Source organism: Chiloscyllium plagiosum, unplaced genomic scaffold (genome assembly GCF_037043375.1).
Source record: "Chiloscyllium plagiosum isolate Xiang-an unplaced genomic scaffold, Cpla_swu_hap1 HiC_scaffold_22, whole genome shotgun sequence".
In the NCBI taxonomy this organism is placed as follows: domain Eukaryota; kingdom Metazoa; phylum Chordata; class Chondrichthyes; order Orectolobiformes; family Hemiscylliidae; genus Chiloscyllium; species Chiloscyllium plagiosum.
In genome coordinates, this window is record NW_028270160.1 from 15,660,989 (window position 1) to 15,679,432 (window position 18,444).

Consider the following 18,444-nt stretch of genomic DNA (forward strand, 5'->3'; position numbering starts at 1 on the left):
AGCAGTGGGGGGGGGGTGTAAAAGGCAGCAGTGGGGGGGGTGTAAAAGGCAGCAGTGGGGGGGTGTAAAAGGCAGCAGTGGGGGGGGGTGTAAAAGGCAGCAGTGGGGGGGGGGTGTAAAAAGGCAGCAGTGGGGGGGGGTGTAAAAGGCAGCAGTGGGGGGGGGTGTAAAAGGCAGCAGTGGGGGGGGGTGTAAAAGGCAGCAGTGGGGGGGGTGTAAAAGGCAGCAGTGGGGGGGGGGTGTAAAAGGCAGCAGTGGGGGGGGGTGTAAAAGGCAGCAGTGGGGGGGGGTGTAAAAGGCAGCAGTGGGGGGGTTGTAAAAGGCAGCAGTGGGAGGGGTAAAAGGCAGCAGTGGGGGGGAGGGTAAAAGGCAGCATGGGGGGGTGGGGGGAGGGGTAAAAGGCAGCGTGGGGGTAGGGGTAAAGGCAGCAGTGGGGGGGAGGGGTAAAAGGCAGCAGAGTGGGGGGGGGTTGTAAAAGGCAGCAGTGGGGGGGGGGTGTAAAAGGCAGCAGTGGGGGGGAGGGGTAAAAGGCAGCGGTGGGTGTGGGGTAAAAGGCAGCGGTGGGTGTGGGGTAAAAGACAGCAGTGGGGGGGGTAAAAGGCAGCAGTGGGGGGGGTAAAAGGCAGCAGTGGGGGGGGTAAAAAAACAGCAGTTGGGGGGTAAAAAACAGCAGTTGGGGGTAAAAAACAGCAGTGGGGGGGAGGGGTAAAAGGCAGCAGTGGGGGGGAGGGGTAAAAGGCAGCAGTGGGGGGGAGGGGTAAAAGGCAGCAGTGGGGGGGAGGGGTAAAAGGCAGCAATGGGGGGGAGGGGTAAAAGGCAGCCGTGGGGGTAGGGGTAAAAGGCAGCAGTGGGGGGGGGGGGGGGGGGGTAAAATGCAGCAGTGGGGGGGGGGTAAAAGGCAGCAGTGGGGGGGGGAGGGGTAAAAGGCAGCGGTGGGTGTGGGGTAAAAGACAGCAGTGGGGGGGGTAAAAGGCAGCAGTGGGTGTGGGGTAAAAGGCAGCAGTGGGGGGTAAAACAGCAGTTGGGGGGTAAAAAACAGCAGTGGGGGGGTAAAAGGCAGCAGTGGGGGTAAAAGGCAGCAGCGGGGGGGGGGTGTAAAAGGCAGCAGTTGGCGGGAGTAAAAGGCAGCAGTGGGGGGGTAAAAGGCAGCAGTGGGGGTAAAAGGCAGCAGCGGGGGGGGGGGTGTAAAAGGCAGCAGTGGGGGGGGTAAAAGGCAGCAGTGGGGGGAGGGGTAAAAGGCAGCAGTGAGGGGGGTGAGGGGTAAAGGCAGCGGTGGGGGTGAGGGGTAAAGGCAGCGGTGGGGGTGAGGGGTAAAGGCAGCGGGGGGGGTGAGGGGTAAAGGCAGCGGGGGGGGTGAGGGGTAAAGGCAGCGGGGGGGGGTGAGGGGTAAAGGCAGCGGGGGGGGTGAGGGGTAAAGGCAGCGGGGGGGTGAGGGGTAAAGGCAGCGGGGGGGTGAGGGGTAAAGGCAGCGGGGGGGTGAGGGGTAAAGGCAGCGGGGGGGTGAGGGGTAAAAGGCAGGGGGGGAGGGCTAAAAGGCAGTTGGGTAAAAGGCGGCAGGGGGAGGGGTAAAAGGCAGCGGGGGAGTGGTAAAAGGCAGGGGGAAGAGTAAAAGGCGGCGGGGGAAAAGGCGGCGGGGGGAGGGGTAAAAGGTGGCGGGGGGAGGGGTAAAAGGCAGCGGGGGAGGGGTAAAAGGCAGCGGGGGAGGGGTAAAAGGCAGCGGGGGAGGGGTAAAAGGCGGCAGGGGGAGGGGTAAAAGGCAGCGGGGGTAGGGGTAAAAGGCAGCAGTGTGGGGGAGGGGTAAAAGGCAGTGGGGGGGAGGGGTAAAAGGCAGCAGTGGGGGGGAGGGGTAAAAGGCAGCAGGGGAGGGGGGTAAAAGGCAGCAGTGGGGTGGGAGGGTGAGGCTGGGTCTGGGTCTGGATGTGTGTCTGGGGAAAGGGTTGATAATAACAGCTGTGGTGCATAAGAGTGATGCCTGGGGATTTAGGAAGGGAGCATCAGACAACGGATCCGAACAAGTGCAGGGTATAGACTACTTAAGTAAATTGTTAGATTGACGTGTGCAAGCTGACTATTGGAATAAAAGTAATGTGCAAGGGTTTGGCACTAGATAATGATGCTCACTTCAAGAATTGGTGTAGGTTTGATGAGCCAAATGGCCTCTTTATGTGGCATAACACTTGTGTGAAGGAGTGCATGCTATGGGGAAGAGAATATGATGCAAACTCTGTTGGAAGTGCTGGAGTGTTAAGGAGAGGAAAGAGTGCAAAGGGTATTTAAAATAAACAAGTTTGCTGGAGGTTGGGAGAGCTTGAATGCCAGGTTTCAAACCAATTCAATATGGATCAAGATTTAAAATGTAAATCTGGTTCAGTGCAAAACTAGTGTATTTTTGCAGCCTGTTTCACTGTGCTAATTGTAACTGATTCCTTTATATGGTTTTGTCTTTCTCTTTGCTCCCAACAAGGTAAGAGGAAAGTACATTATCTCTTTCCAGATGGCAGTGAAATGGTAGAAGAGTATGAAGTCTCCAATGATCAACTCGCAGGTAAAGATCATATTGTTCACTGCAGACTTTCCAATAGCAGTAAGCTGGTTAAAGGGTTTCTTTTATGTTTCTTTGGTAAACTTCAGAATGTGCATTAAGATAGAACTGAAAACAATTTTGTACACTTTCAGAATTCCTAACCTTGGGTTGTTGCTGTCAAGGGCAAAGCTACAATCATTTGGACACCCCAAACTGCTCTAAACCTCAGTTGATGAACTTTGTCCTCACTGGTGTCCATGTGGTAATGATGTTTCCACAATGGTCGCTAAACAAAAGAAACCAAAGAACTGCTGATGCTGGAAATCAAAAACAAAAACAAAAATTGCTGGAAAAGCTCACAGGTCTGGAAGTATCTCTGAACAGAAATCAGAGTGAAAGTTTCAGGTTAGTGACTGTCCTGAGACCCATTCTGAAAAGGGGTCATTGATCTGAACCGCTAACTCTGCTTTCTCTCCACAGGCGCTGCCAGTCTTTCATTATTCCAGCAATTTCTCTTTTTGTTTCCCCAATGGGGGAAGATTCTAGGATTCTCATCCAGTGACAAAGAAATAGTGACAAATGTTTTGGTTAGGATGGAGGGGAACTTGGAGGTGATAATGTTTCCACAATGCCTCTGATGTGAGAGCTGACAGAGATTGGAGTGATGCTAAAGTTAGTTTGGTGAGTTATTGCAGAGCAGGCTGTAGATTGTATGCATTATGCTAGGCAAGCATTGCGAATCACTCAAGTCTTATAGATGGAGGAACTACTTTGAGGGAGTCAAATAGATAGCAAAGTATCATGTATTCATTTAGCTGGTCCTGTTCAGCTTCTGGCCTCTGACAGACTCAAGATGTTAGGTGGGGTGTGTGGACTCATTAGTGATAATTTCATTGGAAGTCAAAGGAACTTGGCTGGGTTTTCACCTATTGAAAGTGATCATTGTGGCACTTCTGTTACACAAATGTGACCTGCATCGTTCTGCCTGTGTCTGAATATTATTCAAGTCATGCTGTAGGCCATAAGGGACTTCTTCATTATCAGATATATTGTATATATAGTGGGAAAATAATTAATTAAGATATTGAAGATGGACTGAAAATCCTTATTCTGACAGTAAGGTTTGCTCACTGAGCTGGAAGGTTCGTTTTCAGATGTTTCAACACCATATTAGATAACCTCGTCAGTGAGTCTCCGGATGAACCACTGGTGGCATGGCCCACTTTCTGTTTGTGTTTAGGTTTATGTGGGTTGGTGATGTCATTTTCTGTTTTTCTGGGGGTGGGGATGGTACCACCCCTTGAAAAAGAACGTCTGAAAACTAATCTTCCAGCTCAGGGAGCGAACCTCATCCTGAGTTACAAATCTTCTCAAAACTCAGTAATATTCTGAGGCCATGATTGGCCTCTGACCACCATGACCATTTTCTTCCAGCCATTACAAAGTTTATGAGTTTATTTTTGTGAAATGTGCTTGGCTAAATGGTGCCTTAATATAAAGGGAAATTACTCATCCTCTGGCTTTTTTTTATATTAACTTGTGGAAAACTGGTCTGCTTTGTAAAACTTCACTAATGTGTACATTTGACTGAACTCTGTTATATATTTTTGAATGATCTTTTGTCTATTTTCATCCAGCCCACGTTACAACTGCATAGTATGACAGTAGCTTTATAAATTGCTTTTAAAGACCTGAACCTGCAAGCAGGACAAATTATAGAAATTGTTTGGGGTACCATCTCCAGGTGACACAGTGGCTGTCTTGAATATATAGTAGCTGTCACTTCTCTCACTGTGCCAATAGTTTGGAACACCCTGTCCTATCATGGGTGCACCATCCCACAGTGACTGCAGTAATTCAAAGCTACATATCACCTTCTCAGGATGAGCAATGTACAAAACAAACACTAATGGTTACATCTGATGAGTGATTTCTAAAAAAAAAATGTACTAAGACATTATTCATATGTGATTGTTTGACAACATTTGGTAAACATTTTTTAAAACATTGAATAATTGTTTTTTTTGTGCTTTATTGGATTAGTTCTTGGGAAGGAAACCTTTCTGTTTTAGATGTTTAGTATCACTACTAAATACTCCCGAGAAGGAACAAAACTCCCTCTACAGTTCCCATGAAGAACGCCCAGGACACATACAGCACATAATTAGATATGGAGTAAAGTTCCCTATGCACTCTTCCCATCTCTTGCTTCCCGGGCAGGTACAGGCATGAGGATCGGTACAGATTGAAGGCCCTTTCCCTCTCCCTTTGTCACATTAGGGATATTGTAGGTAATTTAAAATCAGAACAAGTTGAGTATCACCATTTCTTTTGGCTGTGCAGCACAATGATCACTGAAGCTTCTGGAGCATTTATTATGGCAGTAATCTGTTATTGGAAAGGTCTGCGCAGTTTATTGATGTCTGCAAATTTACTGCTGCCCTTTGGGACAGAGCATTTCATTTGATTCAGGAGCAAATTCACCTTTTCTGATTAGCTATCTGAGAAATGGGATTATCAATAATGAAACAGACTTTTGTGCATTTTTGGCTGATGAATATAGGGGCCTTTTTTTTGCAGATCATTGGTTTCCTTAGAATGTTGCATGCTATATTGTATTTTGGTTTACATATTTATAACATTCTTACTTTTTTGATGTTCACAGTCAGAAAGTGGAGACAGAAGAGTCAATTGGGATCCCAGGGGCAGTGGCAGGTTGAGATTGGGGATACATCATCTAGAGCATTCGGAAACTTGGAGCAGCAGCTGATACAGGAGAATAGCAGCAATGTAAGTGGGTTTAAACAAGGAGCATAAATGATGTGCTTAAATTCTCTGAATTGCATTAGGTATATGAACCTCTATGATATAGGGCATACATTCCTTTTTGTGTTTAATATACACTATTTATATATGTGTTTGGTGCTCTGATAATGTCTGTCTCCCAAAGTGATATATTGTTGTGAAGTCCACTGAAATGTTTACATTTTATGTGCAATTTTACATTTAATTGCAGCCTATTTTCACAAGGAACGACACCAAGGCAAACTTCCAGTGGAGGATCCGAAATCTGCCGTATCCCAAAAAAGTCTACAGCGTCACAATTGACCCAGAGCAGAGATGTTGCATTGTGAGAACATCAAACAAAAAGTAATTCTGTTTTTCAGTTCTGATTAAAAGTTCTATGCTGGGGCTATTTCTCTTTTTTGAGAAACCTGTGGACCAGTTTTAAGATTACTTTTTTTTTTATTATCAACTTTCCTTCTTTTGATTGTTTTTTAAAAAATTGTTTTTACATAAAGGATTTCTTTTGTCAGTTCCTCCCCTTTCATTAAACCTTTCTTCGCCAGTGCTAATCCTGATGGAGTATGTGTTCCATGACCGCAGTCTGTTTTCCACGACCTCATACATTGCCCATTCTTTATGGATGAATCCAGACATAGAATTACATCGAATATATGACACAGACAAAGGCCCACCCAGTCCTTGCTGTTGTTTTTGCTCCATTTGAGTAATCCATTCTACTTCATGTAACTCTAATACGTCAAACCTCTATTCCCTTCTTTTTCACATTTTTATAGCCTCTCTTTAAATGTGTATATAATATTCACCTTGGGTATTCTCTGTGTAGCCCCATAATCTCAACAATGAGTAAAGAAGTTCACCCTGATAATCAACAAGAAATCCTCTTGTATTAAAGGCCCTAACTTGTTCATCCTCACAAATGGAAATGCTATTGGACTCCAAAGCTGCTTTGAACTAATGGAGTGCCAGGACAATGTAATATAGCCACATGAAGCAAGATGCAATTCTGATTCATATTTGATTTGAGGAGAGATTTGAGCCTATACGTGGTGGCGTTTCTAAGAAGAGAGGTAATCTTAATGTATGAGATTCTGAGGAAGCTTAGATGTTGATTTTAATTATGACGTTTCAGATTTTAAATTTTATTGTCATGTGTACTCCAGTACAGGAGTTCAGTGAAAAGTGTGTGATGTCACCACACATGGTGCCTGTGTACAAAAAAAACTTAGCTTAAGTTGTCAGAGAAATGACAGGTAAAAAGTTAAGCGTTACTTCATAGGAGAAAAATGTAGAAATTGGTAATTGTTTAAAGTCTTTTGTACTTTAAATTAGGAAAATAAAGGAATAAGTTAAAAGTTCAACAGTTTTTGAGTCCACCACTTAACTTGCTGTCTGGGAAGACCTCAACTGTCTGTTCTCGTCACCGCCGTCACTGTCTGATCTTCCCCTAATGCCTCAGGAAAATGCCCAGTCAGGATCCACTTGCACAACAAGCCGAAACCCTACCATGAACCACCGAGTGACCAGCTGACATACCACCAAGTGACCAGACTGAGACTCATCATGACCTGGCAAGAGTCCAGGCTGAGAGTCATTTTATGGGGAAATCTGGAATTAGGCTCAGTTCCAAAATAACTGGTCTCCCATTTAAGACCAGGGCAGGTGGAACTTGAATCCAGACATTCTCGTCAAGGTAGGGCCATACCACAAGACCCTTATAATCAAGGTTTCAATCCTAGATTTGTTAATAAGTTGACTTTAAATTACACTAGTTGTGGCATTTTAAACTATTCCCAGAACATTAGCTTGAAGCACACCAGTCCAATGAGGATACCACAACACCATTATTTCCCAATAATCCCCTATTTAATCTTTGCATCTTTCAATAACTCCCTTAATATTGCTTCCTTTGGTGCAGCACTCTTGGAAAAAACATATTTGTGAAATAATTTGATTGTGGGTTCATACTGTACTCCAGAGAGCTGAACGCAAGTTAGAATGGGCGGCACGGTGGCACAGTGGTTAGCACTGCTGCCTCACAGCGCCAGAGATCCGGGTTCAATTCCCGCCTCAGGCGACTGACTGTGTGGAGTTTGCACGTTCTCCCCGTGTCTGCGTGGGTTTCCTCCGGGTGCTCCGGTTTCCTCCCACAGTCCAAAGATGTGCAGGGTCAGGTGAATTGGCCAAACTAAATTGCCCATACTGTTAGGTAAGGGGTAAATGTAGGGGTATGGGTGGGTTGCGCTTCGGCGGGTCGGTGTGGACTTGTTGGGCCGAAGGGCCTGTTTCCACACTGTAATCTAATCTAATCTAATGAATCTTCTGTACAGTTGTGCAAGAGACTGTACTCTCACAGGTGCTGTCAAACCAACATTGTACGTGCTCTTGATTGGATTTCAAAATTCCCACTGCTCTATTTGAAGAGTCTAGGAGTTATACCAGTATCCTGATCAATATTGGTCAGGCCACTGTTGGAATATTGCGTGCAATTCTGGTCTCCTTCCTATTGGAAAGATATTGTGAAACTTGAAAGGGTTCAGAAAAGATTTACAAGGATGTTGCCAGGGTTGGTGGATCTGAGCTACAGGGAGAGGCTGAACAGGCTGGGGCTGTTTTCCCTGGAGTGTCGGAGGCTGAGGGGTGACCTTATAGAGGTTTACAAAATTATGAGGGGCATGTATAAGGTAAATATACAAAGTCTTTTCCCTGGCATCGGGGAGTCCAGAACTAGAGGGCATAGGTTTAGGGTGAGAGGGGAAAGATATAAGAGACGTAAGGGGCAACTTTTTCACGCAGAGGGTGGTACGTGTATGGAATGAGCTTCCAGGGGATGTGGTAGAGGCTGGTACAATTGCAACATTTAAGAGGCATTTGGATGGGTAAATGAATAGGAAGGGTTTGGAGGGATATGGGCCAGGTGTTGGAAGGTGGGACTAGATTGGGTTGGGATATCTGGTCGGCATTGACGGGTTGGACCAAAGGGTCTGTTTCCATGCTTACATCTCTATGACTATGACTGTATATTTATCACCAGAACAGATTATCCGCTCATTATCTTATTGATGCTGGAGAACTTGCTGTGCATGAATTGGTTGCTACATTTCCTATTAGTGACTATACTTCAAGAATAATTCCTTGACCTTGAGGTACTTTGGGGACATCCTGAGCACATGAAAAGTGTCAATTACACAAGTTCTTGTTTTATTTGTATGGTTAAAAGTTTTGTAAAAAAAAAAGTATAGTGCTGAAACTGATCTTCCTCTTGCTCCGTCCAGGTATTACAAGAGGTTTAACATTCCAGACATGGACCGGTGTAGATTGTCCCTGGATAGTTCAGCTCTTAGTTTCACACATGCCAACAATACCCTCATCATCACAGTAAGTCCCATTCAACATCTGTACCACAGTGCCTCGTAATACTTGGTCTGCTGATCTTACACAGTCCTTGTACTTGAGGGAATAATGACAGAATCCAGTTCAGGTAAAATGACCTGAATGGGAGAGAATACAAGTTGTGCTGAGATCTGCATGTCAAAAGTCTATAGTTGCATAATATCATGGTAATTGGAGGACTAAAAGTTAGGATTTCTATTTTGTATATTGTTGAGATTAGAGCATCACTTGCAAGGTCAGCTGTTCTTTCCCATCCCTAATTGCCTTTGAAGGTGGTGGTGAGTTACTTTCTTGAACTTCTGCAGTCCTTGGAATACAGGTATACCCATAATGCAGTCAGGGACTTTGACCCAGCAATAGTGAAGGAATGGCAATATATTTGAAAGTCAGAATGGTGTGTGGCTTGGAGAGGAACTCAAAAGAGAAACCATGCCAGTTAGATAGTTAAGCAAGGGAAACATTTCTTCACCACCAGAAATGACATATGGGTTGCTTTTTCATTTTTCCTTCATTCGTTCATGGGATGAGGGTATCGCTGGCTAGACAGCATTTACAGCCCATCCCTAACTGCTCACAGGGCAGTTAAGAGTCAGCCACATTACTTTGGGTCTGGAGGCACATGTAAGCCAGACCAGGTAAAGATGGCAGTTTCTTTCCATAAAGGACATTAGTGAACTTGATGGTTTTTCTGACAATCAACAACAGATTCATGATCTTCATTAGATTCTTAATTCCAGATTTAAAAAAAATTGAATTCAAATTCCTTCATCTGCCATGGAGGGATTTGAACCCGGGTCCCCAGAACATTAGCTGAGTCTCTGGAATACCAGGCCAGCGATAATACCAACTTCTCTCCATGTTAAGAATGATAAAGTAGTAGATGGCTTTAGCTGTGCTTGAGATTGAGAGGGCAGAGAAACTGCAGCAGATGTGTGGTTGACATATTTAAAATATTCTAAAATCTAATATGTTAACTGCAATTTCTGTTCACCCCTCAGTACCAAAAGCCTCCAGAAATCTTGCAGCTGGAACAGGAAGTGCTACGAGAGCTGAAGAAAGTGAAGGTGGCTGAAGATGGAGATGTTGAATGTAAAACACAGTGAATCTGAAACACCATCTGAAATACTCTAAATCAACTCTGCAAGGCTGAATCCTACTTTGGGAGATGCAGTGGATGGAGAATCTCAAGGATTTGAACCCTGTAGTGGCATTCATGCTGCTAAATGTGGCCCAAATGTCAGTACATTGGATGATGTATTGTCACAAACTAAATGGGAAAAACAATGAGTTACTGGTTTTGGAGGGATGAAAAGTTGTCACGAAATATTTAATCTATGTGTATTCTTTTAACCCTCAGACTAATTCTCTAGCAGAGGAACTCTGTTCCAGTGGTTCTCCTAGGAGCCCCTGGTTGCCTAACCAAGGAAGATGGATGTAGAGAACGAACGCTGCTCTTTGAATCTTCCTCCAATCCTTTAATGTCTTGGCTGCTTTGAGAAATTATTCATTTTTCTCCTAAGTTAGAGGATACAGAGAATGAAGGAGGGGAGAATTACTGGACCAGACTGTTTCAAAGAACTCAGTTGGAACACTGTATCCCAGAACAAGTGCTTCAAAAAACAAAGGGAAGGAAATAAGACGTTAATCCTTCTCTTAATGATCAAGTAATGTAAATCCTCTAATACCAGTACATCTATAAATTAAAGAATTTAATTTTATACTTTGGAGATTCAGCCAGTGATGATGCTGTTTGGTCAGACAGTCTTTGATTGCATGATTTTTTTTTAATGAATGACTGTTTGCCTTGGCACATTTATGTAAATGTTTGCTCCTTCTAAGACTATAAGATCTAGGAATAGAAATTGGCCATTTGGCCCATTGGGTTTGCTGCAACATTTGATCAGGGCTGATGTGTTTGTCAACACTATTCTTCTGCTTTCTCCTGTAACCCTTGATCTCCTCATCCTAAATTCCACTGAGTACAGACTCATAGTCCTTAACTATCCTCATTTGAAAAGCCCATCATTCCTGGGGTCATCCTGCAAACCTCCTCCAAGGCTTGCACATTTAAGAGATGGGGTTCAAAAGTGCTCACAAGATTCCAAATGAATTCTGACCAGAGAATTTTCTAGTCTCAGTACACCCTTGCTCTTGTATTCTTTCCCTCTTGAAATGAATACTTGCAATCTTAACTGCCACTGAACCTAATGTTAACCTTAGGTAACTTAATTCAGGATTCTCTTAAGTCCATTTCTATTTCAGCTTTCTGAGCCATTCCCTGTTTAGAAAATAATCTATGCCTCCATTTTTTTCTACTAAAGTGCATAAACTCTCACTTACTTCGTTGAAGGGTCACCCATTTTTACAAGATGGACAGCTATGTAATCAATCAATCTGAGTGGGGTTATAACTGATCTCAGCCTCAATTCTCATTGACAACACAATAGATGATAAAATGCAGGATTACTGCCATTACTGCCTCCTCTATTAAATTTTTTTTTAAATTACATTTTTGCTCAGACAAGTGCTGTGCATAAGGCAAAGTTTTCTTAAGTCTTATCTCTACAAAGAAAAGCAAACCTGCCTTTCTGAACATCCAGTGGTTCAAGGTCTGACTCAAATCACCCCAGCAATTAATTCCAGCTGTTGATTAACAATGATGCTTAAGTTCTAGGCTTGCTTTTTGTAATCCAAATGCTTTCTATCAGCCTACTGTTTCTAAAGTATTGTTCTGCATTTCAACCTGGGATAAGGTTTTGAGTCAAGGTTTCACTGATTTTCTGTGGTACACAGGTCTGAAATAATTGTGTTCAGAATTAGTTTGAGCTGCTAACATCTGCAAGGGAGTCCATAGCAATAGCTGTGGTCCTTTATCTGACTGTAGAAAGTACAAAATCATTCTGGTTTAGGAATAGATGCTGATATAAATTTTTTAAATAAAGGCTGAGCTGAATAACTAATCATTGATGGGGACAGTGTAGAGACAGCTTTACTTTTAGTTTGAAAGAATATAAGGAGCTTAACTCTTTATCCACACCTGTTGCAACACCTGAACCAGGAGTGTTTAATGGGACAGCATTGCTCTTGGGTGGGATACAGGCATTTGCAATGCATTGGTATTTCACCCAGAAAGCTATTATTCAGCTCATGTCTTTCATGGGTAAGTAGGAATGGGCAATAAATGCTGGCCTAGCCAGTGACACCCACATGTTGAACCACAAATATAAATAACAAGTTCAAGTTTTGTTCACAAGGAGCAAAGAGACAAGATGATAGGAACAGGAATCCAGGTAGATTTTTCCCATCTTTTCTGAAGACACAATGTGTGACTGTCTCCGAACTGCCACTTCAGCTTTGAATAAAGAAGTTAAGCAATGGCCTGTCTGCTTACAAACTTCTCCAGCCAGAATCTTAGCAGAAATTTTGCACAGGTTAATGATCCTATGTTCCTCCCTGAAATGCCATTGGTGAAAACTAGTATTAATGATTATCTTTCAGTTGGTGTTTATGGGATTAAGCTATTCAGAAATTGGCTATGATTGTCGACACATGAAACACTGGATCTTTGAGAGACAAGCTTAGTATCCAGTTGGATACTAAGGATTTTTGCTTTCAAACATCACATCGCTACAATTTCTTCAGGCAAGATTAATTAAAGGAGTCAGTTCATGTATAAAATTTATTGCAAATGCGATTCTTTAAGGAATTGCGGTGTTGGATGTGAATGAGCAGGCTTTGTCTTGAAGTAGCAATTGACAGCATGCTGGCTTCTGATGTGCAGTATTGGGATCCCCACTTTAAGTGTTCTCACCCATTTATTTTCCGTGCTGTTGGTCACAGATTGTAAAATCCAACATGTAAAGTGCATGGGCCAAGACGCTGTAGAGATGTGAGGTAGTAAATCGAAGGCAGTATACTGGGCTACTGCTGCTTGGGGAGGAAAGGAAAAATACCTGGAGAAAAAGGAAACAAAACATTGATTAGTTCCACAACCTGTGCTTTGGTATTATTTGCACAGAAGACGCTCCAGTACATAAGGTTAACAGACTGTTCAGGACAATCTGTTTCAATCTTCATGTTTGCTGCCCTCTGCTGGAACTTCAGAATCTCAGCAACATCTCCCATTTCTAATGGGTGACTGAACACCGATGAGCGCCCAATTAACCGTGGCTATATTTTGCATGAAGAGAGTGCTATATGGAATAGGTGTTGATGTAATAGAAACTGTGTATTACTGAAGTATTTCTTCAACTTATTTGTAGGGTACAACTATAAGGAAAAACTGGGCAGGTTGAGCTAGAAAAGGTGACCTATCAAGAGGTTTGACGGTAACCATGAAAACATTTTCACTTTTAAGGAAGTCCAAAAACTAGGGGCCATAAACATCACATTCTTTTCATGGGATATAAGTGTCACTGGCATTTTTAATGCTTGTCTCTGTAAATATCCTTGAATGGATGGCTTGTTAGACCATTCCAGGGGATCGCTAAGAGTCCACTATATTGCTGTGGGTCATATTTCAGCCAGCCCAGGTAAAAGCAAATGTCTTCCCCTAAAGGTTATTACAGAAACAGATAAGATTTTTTTGACAATTGATGATAGTCCCACTGTCACCATTCCTCAACCTAACTTTCAATTTCAGATCTTTGTTAAGTTTCCACCTGGTATTGTGGAATTTAAACTTGCTTCCCCAGAGCATTAGCCTGTGACTCTGGATTATTAGCATTACCACCATCTCCTGACCATCATGAATTAATCTAACTGGAGTTTCAAAGAAAGCTTCTTTATCCAGAGTTGTACAATGTGAAATTCATTACCAGAGGGCAGAAATTGAACCCTGCTGTTGGTGTCAGCTATCTAGTCAACTGAGCTAACCAATCTAACAGCTGAGGAGACCATGAAGGACACTCTTCCTCAACTGAGACATGGTGATCCTCAGATTAGATCACCACCTATCATCTCTCTCTAAGTGAGATGACTTTACAAGAAGAATTAATTGAAATAAGTAGAGAGATGTATTTAAGAGTAAGTAGATAAACACCACTGAGAAAGAAATGGAGGTTCTGTTGATAAAATGATGTATAATAGGGTGGAAGGAGGTTGGTATGGAGTATAAGCACTGTCATGGACCTGTTGGACTGAATGGCTTGATGTCATTTGATAACTTCATTGTTTGCTATGATACTAAACCATTAGAGAGGCTGGAAAGAAGTCACCTATTCTTAGCTATAAATGGAAACTGTTACTGGGCCAGCTTCCTGCACCTGATTAGAGGAAATTGTGGATAACAGAGGGATCAAGGTCAGGAGCATCATTCTCCTGAAGTCAGAAAGCTTGGCAGCATTTTCTAACTAGATTCATATTTAGTGTCTTTAACCATCTGAAGATGTAACCAAACATGTTACAGACAATAATGCACTTTTTGAAGTATTGTCACTGTTGTAATTTAGCAACATGCAAGACAATTTACAGCAAGTTCCTCCAAAGGCAGTAAGGTAATAACCACATAATTTGTTGATTGAGGGATAAACATCAACCCAGGTCATTGGGGAGGCCCTCCATACTACTTTACAAAATAGTGTCAAGGGTATCTTTTACATCTACCTGAGAAGGCAGGTGGAGCCTTGGTTTACATTTCATTTGAAAGATAACTACTATGACTGCAGTGCTTCGTCAGTGGGAGTACTAAATAGATTATGTGCTAAAGGCTCCAGAGTGAGACTTGAACCCACAATCTCATTAACTGAAGTAAGAGAGTGTTATCTCCTTAAGTTACAGCTGGTTCTGATAAAATGGCATTTGTGGTGAAGCACCAATGGATGGTCAGCACTCAGAAAAGATGGTGGTAGAGTGCTGGAAAGCCAGAGGACATTAGCATTCTCAGCATAAGCTGGACCAACCTTACCTGTAGACTCTTTGTCTGCCTCTTGTCCCAGAGACGCACAACACCATAGCGGGATGAGCCACTGGCAATCATGAAGTTTCCATCTGTCTGCAAACAGTATAGTGCACTGTCATGAGGTTCTTCCCATTCCATCACACTGCGCCTGCAACAGACAGACAGGTTAGAACAGTGATGGTATGAAATCCAGGACTGACAGAAGAGATGGCAAAACTGTTGATCTCAAAAGTACTGCATGGTTTTGTAAGCACCCTAAATATAGATTTGCTACTCCTCACAAGTTATCTATGAACGGTGAGTAAAAGAAGGAAAGAGAGATATTGGGAAAGGAAAAAACAAACAAGATAAGCAAGTTTTTGATGTGATTTTTGAAGGAAAATATGAAGGGTTGGTGAGAGTTCTGGGCTTTGGGAAGCAAGGTTCTCTTCGGAGGCCGGTGTAGACTTGTTGGGCTGAAGGGCCTGTTTCCACACAGTAGGGATCCTAATTCTAAAGAGTGAGCTTTCATTCCCAGTGACTTACACTAGTTTGGGACATCACAAAGTGCATTCCAGTCTAACAAGTACTTCTTTGAAGCACATCATTGATATACCCTTGAAAACTTGCCAGCAAAAGAATACACAAGCTCTCAAGTGACAATGCAATAATGGGAATGGAAAAGTAATTTTTAATTATGCTTTTTGAAGGATAGTTTCTGGCCCAGGGTGCTAGATTGAGTACTCTACGCATCTTCCTTCGGTCTAAAAACAATCATTTACCATTACTCACTGTTTCCTGTCACTTAGTCAACACACTTTTATTTCATGGGGTTCAGCTTTGCTGGGAAGTCTGTTATGTGGCACTTTATCAAAACTATTTGGAAATCCATAAGCATCATGCAAAGCATAATCCCACTGTGATTCACTAAAATACTGATTCTCTTCTCATCGAATGCTCTCTTATCAAGGGCGATCAGGTCTTGGACAACAAATTCTGGCTTTGCCAGTGATGCCCAGGTTGTGTACAAATTTTAAAAAGTTCCTTCCTCCTCCACTTGCCTTCAAACATTTAATTCTGCCTTTTCAATTGACATCAATCCAAGTCTTTTCAACAGTACTCACTAATGCAAGTCTCATACTGTAGTTATGCTTGGCTTCTGTGCTCGCTGTCCAGGCTTGGTAACTGTTTAACGGTGCACCTCACACCTTTCATTGTTTTAAGGTTTTGTGTTACAGGTGGAGAGGGGGATTTGAGAGGAGGACTATCAAATAATATGGTATAGAAGGTAGCAACTCAGCCCATTATGCCTGTATCAGATCTTCGAAAGAGCTATTCAGTTAGTTCCCTCCTTCGCTCTTTAATTTGTTTTCCATTTCACATATTTGTCCAATTCACTTTTGAAAGTTATTACTAAATCTGCTTTCACTGCCCTTTCCACCAGCACGTTTCTCGTTCGTCCATTGTTTTACCCTCATGGTTGCCTTTAGTTTCCTTACTAATTACATTCAAGTAATGCCATGAGGAAGTTGTTTTCGTTGTTTGTGTATTGTTTAGGCGTGTGGAAGGAAATGAACAGCAAACATGCATAATGAAAATCACTGCCAGCATTAGGCAGCTCAGCAATTCAAACTGTCTCAGCGTTGATAAAGACAGCCTCATTAACTTGAAGGAGTCAGCTGACAGTGCAGTACAGTGACAGGATCACTGCTGTGTTTACTATGAATGCTGGAGATGAAATGAGTATCGAGAGAGCTGTAGCCTGTGCAAGAATCCTATTAAAAAGCTGCTATCTGAATCCATTAAAGCGTTCTCAACCAAGGGTAGTCTAATTCATCTCCTTGCTGTATTTATTCATTCTCAGGATGTGGGCATCAATAGTAAGATCAGCATTTATTGTCTGTCCCTAATTATCCTCATGAAGGTGGCAGTCCATGTGTAAGCACACCCACAATGCTGTCAGGGAAGGAGTTCCAGGATTTTGACTCAGCAACAATGAAGGAATGCCCAATACATTTCCAAGTCATGATGGTGTGTGGCTTGGAGGTTCTGGCCCAGCTCTTCGTTTGTTTTACGAATCTCTCAGACCCACTCAGGAACAAAAATCAAATGTGTAATAATCTTAAATTTTAAAGATGCACAATTCCACCAGCTGGGGAATACTGACTCACATCACCTGCTGCTATCCTATTTTTAATTTCTGATCTCACTAGAACAGTGGGAGGAAGCCTGCAAACTCCCCCAGGAACCCCACAGACATACACAGGAGTTCTTGCTGGGAAGTTCTTAGGTAGATATTAGAATGAGGACTCATCTCTGATGCTGTCTCCTAATTAAAAGACCCAGCAACATCCGCTATGTGAGTAACTACTTGTTGGGCTACTGGAGGACAGAGTCAAAAAATAGACAAAAACCAAGAATATCTTATCTAGTATAGTCAGATTTTGTGTAAAATAATATTATATTATTACTGAGGACTGGAGAGAGGCAAATGTAATTCCTCTCTTCAAGAAAGGAAATAGGGAAATCCCCGGCAATTACAGACCAGTAAGTCTCACGTCTGTCGTCTGCAAGGTGTTAGAAAGGATTCTGAGGGATAGGATTTATGACCATCTGGAAGAGCATGGCTTGATTAAATGCAGTCAACACAGCTTTGTGAGGGGCAGGTCATGCCTCACAAACCTTATCGAGTTCTTTGAGGATGTGACTAGAAAAGTTGATGAGGGTCGAGCTGTGGATGTGGTGTATATGGACCTTAGCAAGGCATTTGATAAGGTTCCCCATGGTAGGCTCATTCAGAAGGTCAGGAGGAATGGGATTCAGGGGAACATAGCTGTCTGGATACAGAATTGGCTGGCCAACAGAAGACAGCAAGTGGTAGTAAAAGGAAAATATTCTGCCTGGAAGTCTGTGATGAGTGGTGTTCCATAGGGCTCTATTGTTTGTAATTTTTATTAATGTCTTGGATGAGGGGATTGAAGGATGGGTCAGCAAATTTGCAGATGACACAAAGGTTGGAGGTGTCGATGACAGTATAGAGGGTTGTTGTAGGCTGCAGCGGGACATTGACAGGATGCAGAGATGGGCTGAGAGGTGGCAGATGGAGTTCAATCTGGATAAATGCAAGGTGATGCATTTTGGAAGGTCGAATTTGAAAGCTGAGTACAGGATTAAGGATAGGATTCTTGGTAGTGTGGAGGAACCGAGGGATCTTGGGGTGCAGGTACATAGATCCCTTAAAATGGCCACCCAAGTGGACAGGGTTGTTAAGAAAGTATACGGTGTTTTGGCTTTCATTAACAGGGGTATTGAGTTTAAGAGTCGTGAGACCTTGTTGCAGTTCTATAAAACTTTGGTTAGACCGCACTTGGAATACTGCGTCCAGTTCTGGTCGCCCTATTATAAGAAAGATGTGGATGCTTTGGAGCGGGTTCAGAGGAGGTTTACCAGGATGCTGCCTGGACTGGAGGGCTTATCTTATGAGGAGAGGTTGACTGAACTCGGACTTTTTTCATTGGAGAAAGGGAGGGGAAGAGGGGACCTAATTGAGGTATACAAGGTAATGAGAGGCATAGATAGAGTCAATAGCCAGAGACTATTTCCCAGGGCAGAAATGACTAACATGAGGGATCATAGTTTTAAGCTGGTTGGAGGAAAGTATAGAGGGGATGTCAGAGGCGGGTTCTTTACACAGATAGTTGTGAGAGCATGGAATGCGTTGCCAGCAGCAGTTGTGGAGGCAGGGTCATTGGGGACATTTAAGAGACTTCTTGACATACATATGGTCACAGAAATTTGAGGGTGCATACATGAGGATCAGTGGTCGGCACAACATCGTGGGCTG

The 18,444-nt window shown here is 43.0% G+C and overlaps 2 protein-coding genes across 6 annotated transcripts in view; one reads left to right on the forward strand and one right to left on the reverse strand.

Annotated features, from left to right (window-relative positions):
• Positions 1-12,099, forward strand: part of dpcd (deleted in primary ciliary dyskinesia homolog (mouse)) — a 33,782-nt gene extending 21,683 nt beyond the window's left edge. Inside the window, exons 2-7 of one of the 2 annotated variants that reach the window (XR_015760878.1) lie at positions 2,465-2,545; positions 5,190-5,314; positions 5,541-5,674; positions 8,605-8,707; positions 9,721-9,958; positions 10,080-12,099. Coding sequence is in view for 1 of the 2 variants with exons in the window: in XM_087998792.1 (XP_087854918.1) it covers positions 2,465-2,545; positions 5,190-5,314; positions 5,541-5,674; positions 8,605-8,707; positions 9,721-9,825 (548 nt within the window). In the remaining variant the exon portion in view is untranslated. Of the gene's footprint in view, positions 1-2,464; positions 2,546-5,189; positions 5,315-5,540; positions 5,675-8,604; positions 8,708-9,720 lie in introns of both variants that reach the window. The other variant, XM_087998792.1, reaches the window with a different exon arrangement.
• A 288-nt stretch (positions 12,100-12,387) lies between these two features.
• Positions 12,388-18,444, reverse strand: part of fbxw4 (F-box and WD repeat domain containing 4) — a 145,654-nt gene continuing 139,597 nt past the window's right edge. For 3 of the 4 annotated variants that reach the window (XM_043712925.2, XM_043712923.2, XM_043712924.2), the window contains 2 exons: positions 14,628-14,769; positions 12,388-12,675 (listed from right to left, as the gene is read on the reverse strand). In XM_043712925.2, the coding sequence (XP_043568860.2) occupies positions 12,538-12,675; positions 14,628-14,769 (280 nt within the window). In that variant the 3' untranslated portion in view covers positions 12,388-12,537. The remainder of the gene's footprint in view (positions 12,676-14,627; positions 14,770-18,444) is intronic. The other variant, XM_087998791.1, reaches the window with a different exon arrangement.